This window comes from Macaca fascicularis, chromosome 15 (assembly GCF_037993035.2).
Source record: "Macaca fascicularis isolate 582-1 chromosome 15, T2T-MFA8v1.1".
NCBI classification, from domain to species: Eukaryota; Metazoa; Chordata; class Mammalia; order Primates; family Cercopithecidae; genus Macaca; species Macaca fascicularis.
In genome coordinates, this window is record NC_088389.1 from 107,052,724 (window position 1) to 107,061,141 (window position 8,418).

General features: G+C 41.3%; 1 protein-coding gene and 1 long non-coding RNA gene across 5 annotated transcripts in view; one reads left to right on the forward strand and one right to left on the reverse strand.

Moving 5' to 3' along the window:
* PCSK5 (proprotein convertase subtilisin/kexin type 5) overlaps positions 1-8,090 on the forward strand; it is a 465,827-nt gene extending 457,737 nt beyond the window's left edge. For 2 of the 4 annotated variants that reach the window (XM_005581952.5, XM_005581953.5), the window contains one exon: positions 3,660-8,090. In XM_005581952.5, the coding sequence (XP_005582009.3) occupies positions 3,660-4,069 (410 nt within the window). In that variant the 3' untranslated portion in view covers positions 4,070-8,090. The remainder of the gene's footprint in view (positions 1-3,659) is intronic. The other 2 variants (XM_074017691.1, XM_074017690.1) reach the window with 1 other exon arrangement.
* Positions 3,379-3,719, reverse strand: LOC135967475 (uncharacterized). Its single transcript, XR_012424802.1, has 2 exons — positions 3,582-3,719; positions 3,379-3,486 (listed from the first exon to the last, which is right to left on the reverse strand). It is a non-coding gene; the product is annotated as an uncharacterized lncRNA (long non-coding RNA).
* Positions 8,091-8,418: the final 328 nt, after the last annotated feature.

Sequence of the window (8,418 nt, forward strand, 5' to 3'; positions counted from 1 at the left end):
AGAATCATTCTATGAAAGTCAGCCCAAACCGGGGCCTCTCATTAGAGACTTATGACATTTTAGAAATGAATTTTTATTGAAGGGTAAGAAGAAGTAAAATCCCCTTTACCAATTTCCAGTCCCTCAGCTATCCTCAAGTCTAACTAACCCCATCCATGTGGGTACTTGGTTCTCGTTGGTCATAAACTTAGAAAAATCTCAAACTGAGTGATTTTTTCTAAAAGAAAAAAAAAGAAAAAGAAACATATATTCTTAAAATATACTCTCTAGGCCAGAAGTAGATAATTTCCTTGGGGTCTAGAAGTAACATTCACCTACAAAAAGGATGCCATATTTCTGAGTTGGTCCATTTGTAAGTAAAGAAAATCCCAGACCCAGGCCAGGCACGTTGGCTCACGCCTGTAATCCTAGCATTTTGGGAGGCCAAGGCGGGTGGATCACCTGAGGTCGAGAGTTCAAGACCAGCCTGACCAACATGGAGAAACCCTGTCTCTACTAAAAATACAAAATTAGCCGGGTGTGGTGGCACATGCCTGTAATCCCAGCTACTAGGGAGGCTGAGGCAGAAGAATTACTTGAACCTGGGAGGCAGAGGTTGCGATGAGCCGAGATCACACCACTGCACTCCAGACTGGGCAAGAAGAGCGAACCTCCATCTCAAAAAAAAAAAAAGAAAAAAGAAAATCCCAGACCCATAACTGCTACCAGCCACTTCTTTTTTATTTTTGATCAGCATTTTTCTCTTTCTCTTTCTTTCTTTCTTTCTTTTTCTTTTTCTTTCTTTCCTTCTTTCTTTCTTCTTTCTTTTCCTTCCTTCCTTCTTTCCTTCCTTCCTTCCTTTTGTCTTCTTTCTTTCTTTCCTTTCTTTCTTCCTTTCTTTTCATCTTTCTTTTTTTTTTTTTTTTTGATGGAGTCTCACTCTCACCCAGGCTGTAGTGCAATGGCACAATCTCGGCTCACTGCAACCTCTGTCTCCCAGGTTCAAGCGATTCCTCAGCCTCCAGAGTAGCTTGGATTACAGGCATGCGCCACCACACTCGGCTAATTTTTGTATTTTTAGTAGAGACAGGTTTCACCATGTTGGCCAGAGTGGTCTCGAACTCCTGACCTCAGGTGATCCGCCCGCCTCAACCTCCCAAAGTGCTGGGATTACAGGTATGAACCACCGCATCTGGCTTGATCAGCATTTTCAGCTGGGTTTTAAGTATCATCTTTCCAAAAACATTTTCCTGCTTTCAGCTTTCCCAACCCCATGAGCAGCTGGTTTTCCCTGTTCTTCAGACACACCTACCTTCAGGGTCTGATTGCTAGTATCCATTCTGTATCAGCTAAGAATAATAACCCTCACAACATTAACGCCTTTAAATGAAACCAGAAGTTTGTGCATGTTGCATGCAGAGTTTCTGAAAGCCTGTTCCAACTAAGAACTATCTTGTCAGCTCTTCTGGTCCCCCTGCAGCTCTTGAAGAGCCACCTGCGGCAATCTGCAAAAGTCTAAATGCTCTTGATTACCTGATCCTTCTTTACAGAGACACTCTGCCCCTTCAAGGAAACCATATCACAGAGGCTAACCCTGACTCTGCAGATCTGGGATGGAGAATAGTAAGCAAGCCATGACTGCATATGGCACCCTAGTAATTGAAACAACATCGAAAGGTTTTTATATTGATTCTACTGCTTCAGGCAGTGTTTATCTCACAGTACCACACACAGATTGCTTATCAATCTCTCCATTGCTTTAATGTTTTCTCCAGGGAAAAATTCTGTGCTGAACTTGCTAATGATGAATGTAATAATGATAGGGCTGTTACTTTAGAAGAAGAAAGTTGGCTTGATAGGTAAAATCCCATGAGAATGAAAATTATGATAAAGTAGAAAACTTGTTTCTCACTAGCAAAAAAGAAAGAGAAATACACAGTCATGATGAATCAGATCTAATTGGTCAATATTTAATAAGCAAAAATCATTGCACCTTGGCAGCAGTGTTATATTTATTTATCTAGTGTGTAGAATGTACCTAGAATTGTTCATGAAATTACCCCCTGAACAAGAGAGATCCAAGAGGTTCAACAAATATTTATGAAAAACCTACGTGTATCTCAGCCTGTACATCCAACATGGCCTGATAGTTTTTTTCTCTGGTTCTTTCATACTCCCATGTGGTGGGTTAAAGAATAGAAAAAAAATAGACATACTACCCAAATCATACCACCTGGATAAATGAATAAGTAAGAAAAATGAGCTCATCCTCATCACTAAAGTTACAGTTGAATCTTTCCTTCCATGAAACTGTTTTGGTTACTCCATATTCTCAATCAAGGCATCAAAACAAAGGCTGATGGATGACAGGGATCGGAGCTCTGGATTTCAAAAATCTTAATAATGGCTGGGTGTGGTGGCTTATACCCCAGCACTTTGGGAGGCCAAGGGTGGATCACCTGAGGTCAGGAATTCAAGACCAGCCTGACCAACATGATGAAACCCCATCTCTACTAAAAATACAAAAGTTAGCCAAGTATGGCGGTGTGCACCTGTAGTCCCAGCAACACAGGAGGCTAAGGCACGAGAATTGCTTGAGCTTGGGAGACAGAGGCTGCAGTAAGCTGAGCTATTGTGCTACGGCACTCCAGCCTGGGCGACAGAGAGATACTCCATCTCAAAAAAAAAAAGAAAACAACTCTTAATAATGATAGAAAAAAATTCCCTATCATTCAAGTTGATAGGATTTAAAGATGGTACTTCTTTTTCTGCCAGGCTAGGAGCACAAAACTCCAAGAAGCCAAAGAACACTTGTCAGAGCCTTTTGTCCTAATGTCTTTAGACCGTACCATGGAGCTAAGATTCCTGGATTTGAATTCTGATTGCTCCACAAATAAGGTCTTGTCTCTAACAATGTGACAATTCACTTCCTCTCAATGGACTTTAGTTCCCTCAAATGTCAAACAACAAATTGGCCTAAGTAATTTCTAAGGCCCCACATGGCTCTCAGAGTCAGTAGTTTTATAAATTATCTGCTCTTGCCCTTAAGTGGTGGGACAGTCATCTTGGCCCAGGCTTAAGGGTACCTTGGGAGAGGACTCAGTCTTAGAAAAGAAGTTGGAATTGGGAAAGAAAATAGAGCATTTAGCAATAACTAAAGCTTGGTCCAAGATGAAATATTTTCTTAGGAGGGAAATAGAAGAATCAGTTGATAAGGTTGGATACTTGGTGACTGACCTATGAGGTACGGGGATAAGGGAACTCCCTTTGGATGGCAAACTGACCTTCTTTCTAGAAGGATTTATTGGCTTCATCAGACATAGGCTAGGATTCTCACGGGCTACATACTCCAATTTTATACAGTGGTATGCCTTCTAGGAAAATTAGAGACAGGCCGGGTGCAGTGGTTCACGTCTGTAATCTCAGCACTTTGGGAGACCAAGGTGGGAGGATCTCTTGAGCCCAAGAGTTTGAGACCAGCCAGGGCAACATAGTGGGAAGCTGTCTCTACAAAAAATTAAAATTAAAATTAAAAAAAGAGGAAAATCAGAGACAGTGATTCTACCATTTTCAATTTTTAAAATAAAGGTGAAATTCTTTACTTCAGAATCTAATTTTCTCTATTCTATTTCTTCTACTTTTTCCCTCTTGCCTCTTCCCTTGGGATCTTCCTCCAACAGAAGAGTGCATCCTTCGAACAAGCAAGGTTAGGCCTGCAGCTGAGCACTTCAAGACAGCTCTATTCATCACCTCCTCCGTGATGCTAGCGCTTCTGCTCGGGGCAGCTGTGGTCGTGTGGAAGAAATCTCGCGGCCGAGTCCAGCCAGCAGCAAAGGCCGGCTATGAAAAGCTGGCCGACCCCAACAAGTCTTACTCCTCCTATAAGAGCAGCTATGGAGAGAGCACCAGCTTTGAAGAGGATCAGGTGATTGAGTACAGGGATCGGGACTATGATGAGGATGATGATGATGACATCGTCTACATGGGCCAGGATGGCACAGTCTACCGGAAATTTAAGTATGGGCTGCTGGATGACGATGAGGAAGATGAGCTGGAATACGATGACGAGAGTTACTCCTACTACCAGTAAACAGGCACCCCCCCACCATCACCATTCCACTCTCAGGCATGCCTGTGAGCATTGCTGTTTTTGGTTTTATCCCCACACCAGGCTGATGTGTGTTTCTATTTGTCTTCTTTAACCATGAATCCAACCAGAATATGTGAGAATGATGAAATACTTTGTTCTTTTGAGTGGCTAAACTCAATTAACAGTTCCTGTTCAACCGTAATTGAAGAGCAAGCATAAAATTCAGAGGAATTTTCCTCAAAATAATGTGTCAAGACACAAAAATGCAGGAAGTGAAAACAAATGAGATTTGTACAAACTCTTCTATGTGATTGAAAAAAAAAAAAAAAAAGACAGTAGATCTACAGAAATTCTGCTTCCAAGCTGCATTGTGGAGGTGTCTGCTGCCTCCTGGTATTCTAACTTTTCTTTATCTAATTTTGGGGATAATGGAGGTACAAAGGAGTTGTTGGCTTGGTGGTGTTTTTTTCCCCTTTAGCTGTCTTTAGGCAGAGATTTGTTTTGTAAGGGCCAAGAAAAGAGGGCTCTTATCAGTTGAGTCCAGGCCACCCCTGGTGAGCAGAAGAGACCACCTGGGCTGGGCTGCTCAGGACCTACTTGAGATAAGGGAAGAAAAGAGAACGTGCATCATAGCTGAGGAGCCATGAGGTCCCCAGGCCCTAGTTCCTCTGCAGGAATCCACAGTCACAACGATTCTAAAGGCAGAACAAGCCCAGCGAAAAAGAAATCACTGAGTCTTCAGTAACTGCACCCTCATGATTTTCCGAGTACTTTTCTCCTGGGAGTCGCCTGGGATGTCATCAGCTAAGACATCAAATAATAAAAGAAAAATGGCAGTGTGAACCTAACATAAAATGGAATAAAATGACAAACACTTCATCTACTCTAAAAAATTCAGAGCTTTCCTTCATCAACAACCCATCACAAAACCGTGGGCTCTCCATAGAAAGAGTTGGAATAGAGTCTAACGTGGAAAAAAAAAATCCCAATATGCTGCTCACAAGCTGTACTCTGGCTGCTGACCAGCCTTCCAGCACCGCTCATCACTATGATTTTTGTTTCTAGACTTCCTAGGCTTCCCTTTTTCCATTCTTCTGTCAAGTGTGTTCTTGGATTCATGTACCTGAGGACAGTTTTTCTCCAGATTGTAACACAGAGAGGGGCTCTGGCTATGCAAAATGATGTTGGCACGGTCTTACAGATTTCCTTGTCAAAGCAGACCTTACAGGCAGTACTAGGAATGGAGCACCAGAAAGCAAAAGTGACATTTTCAGAGAATGATGATAATTATAATCTATTGCACACCTACTACCAGATAACAAGCTAAGTAATTCCCCCCAAAAAATGCCCCACTTACCCATTTTGGTACTTACCATACTCCCATGAGGTTGGTATGGTTATTATTCTGTTCTTGTAGGAAACCTAAGGCTTACTAGAGGTTAGATAACTAGCCTAAGGTCATGCAAAGCTCATCAAGATTCAAGAAAAAAGAATGACCACCCTAAAGCATGTGTTCTTGTAACTATGCTACTGACATAAGGTGGGAAAATAAGTATCCTAAATATAAAGGCAAGCCTATTATTTTAGTCTATAACATCAATTTTATCTTTACTAAATTCATGTATTTTCTTTTTTTTAACATAATGTATGACTGACACAGAAAATCTTTATGAAGAAGTCTTCAGTTTACTAAAGGCTTGTGTTTCTTTAGAGGAAAGCTTTTAAAACAGGGCTGACAAACAGTCTCTGGAAAGAGGCAGCTAGTAAGTACATTAGGCTTTCTTGGCCAGAAAGTCTTGTCATAACCACTCAGCTTTGCTATTGTAGCATGAATGCAGCTGGTACATAATGGATGAGTGAACTGTGCTTCAATAAAACCTTATTTATGGACACTGAAATTGGAATTTCAGATAATTTTATTCTTCTTTTGATTTTTTTCAACCTTTTAAAAATTTTAAAATGCAAAAACTATTCTTAATTAACAGCATTACAAGAACAGGTGGTGGGTCGGATTTGGCCAACAGGCTATACTTTGCTGACTTTATCTTTAAAACACTTTTCAGAGATCATACACGTACATGTATGATATGCCTTCAAAATTTTTGATCATTTAAAATTATCTCCTTGGCCAGGCATGGTGGCTCATACCCGTAATCCCAGAACTTTTGGAGACTGAGGCAGGCAGATCACCTGAGGTCAGGAGTTCGAGACTAGCTTGGCCAACATGGTGAAACCCCATCTCTACTAAAAATACAATAAAAAGCGGGGCGTGTTGGTGCACACCTGTAATCCCAGCTACTCAGGAGGCTGAGGCAGGCGAATCACTTGAGCCCGGGAGGCAAAGGTTGCAGTGAGCTGAGATGGCACCAGTTCACTCCAGCCTGGGTGACAGAGCAAGACTCTGTCTCAAAAAAAATAGCTAAATAAATAAATAAATAAAATTATCTCCTTGCCAGGAGTGGTGGTTCGTGCCTGTAACCCCAGCACTTTGGGAGACTGAGGCAGGAGGATTGCTTGAGCCCAGGAGTTCGACATCAGCCTTGGGCAACATAGTGAGACCCCCATGTCTACAGATTTTAAAAATTAGCCAGGCATGGTGGTAAGTGCCTGTAGTCTCAGCTACTCAGGAGGCTGAGGTGGAAGGATCACTTGAACCCCGGAGGTCAAGGCTGCAGTGACCTGTGATCTTGCTATTGCACTTCAGCCTGAGTGACAGAGCTAAGACCCTGTCTCAAAATAAATACATAACATTATCTCTTCAAAATGTATCTGAAGCCCTGATAGTTCTCCTTTCAATCCTTAGAAATATATAAAAATATATGCACGATAGCCATCATATCAATGGAAGACTTTCTCATCTCTGTAGTTGCAGTTAGCTTACAAAAACAAGCAATTTTGCTTATACTTTGTTGTTCATCTTCCATGATAATTCTAAAGCTCTGATAGACTGAGTTTGACATTTTTTTCTGTAAACTAGAAATTGTTTTCTATGAAAAAAAACCTGTGTTTATGATACACAGTTAAAGATTGGTTCAGGTTGAGATGAACTTCAATACTAAGAAAAATTGTGGTGTTCCTCTATGTGGCCTGCAATGAAAAGAAGGTTCATGCTTGTGTATTGAGGTTTGACATCTTTCCTTCTTTGTTTTTAGTCATGCAACGTCATTCTCAGATGGCTTTTTGAATACTATGCTAATGACTATCTAAATAGATAAATATGTGGTTGGAAAACAAAGTCACCTTTTAGTTTTCTGCTTGTAAATCACTTGGAAATATTAAGAGAATCCTTGTAGACTGGAAACACACCAAGAGGCTGGGTAAAGCATGGAAGGTTCTAGTTAATAGAAAGTAATTTTAAAATTGGAAATAAAATTAAATCAAGACCAGATAATTCTATGAAGACTTACTTATTAAAGAACTATTTCTGAGCATTTTTATGTGATTAGCATTACATTTTACCGAGTAACAGATACACAACAATAACAGTGCTATTTTTTTCTCCTTTTTATCTACCTACACCCGAAGTCCAAGCTAGCCTTATCAATTCTGAATTTTGTCTCCTAAAAATCAGCTCAATCTGTCTTTCTGTCTCATCAGCACTGACTCAGTCTAAGGGAGGAGACCACCCCTCATACTGTCTTATGCCCAATTTCTGCCTCCAAAGAAAGAAGTCGTAAAAACTAAAAGGCAGAAATGAAATCCACAGGCAGACAGCCCGGTGCCACGCCCTGGGCCTGGTAGTTAAAGATTGACCCCTGACCTAACCACTTATGTTATCTATAGATTCCAGACATTGTACGGAAGAGCATTGTAAAAATCCCTGTCCTGTTCTGTTCCATTCTGATTACCGGTGCATGCAGCCCCCAGTCACATACCTGCTGCTTGCTCAATCCATCACGACCCTCTCACGCTTAGAGTTGTGAGCCCTTAGAAGGGACAGGAATTGCTCACTCGGGAGCTTGGCTCTTGAGACAGGAGTCTTACCGATGCCCCCGGCCGAATAAACTGCTTCCTTCTTTAACTCTGTGTCTGAGGAGTTTTGTCTGCGGCTTGTCCTGCTACACATCAGGCCCTCAGTGTTTCTCATCTAGACCACTCATACTTCTTCCTGAAGTATTGTGCAGCTTTAATCTCTTTTACTTTTTCTCCTGGTGTATTTTCTACCCTGCCATCAACGGTCATTTCTAAACTTCTTCAGATAATCCCATTCCAGGGTCCCCGTCACCTACAGTATTTATGACATTCAAAACTTTGCTACATATGGCCACTGGCTCTGTCTCTGAACTTATCACCCTCAATTTCCTGGCCCCCTCCTTACTTCCCAGCTTCTTCATTATGCTCCAACAGTA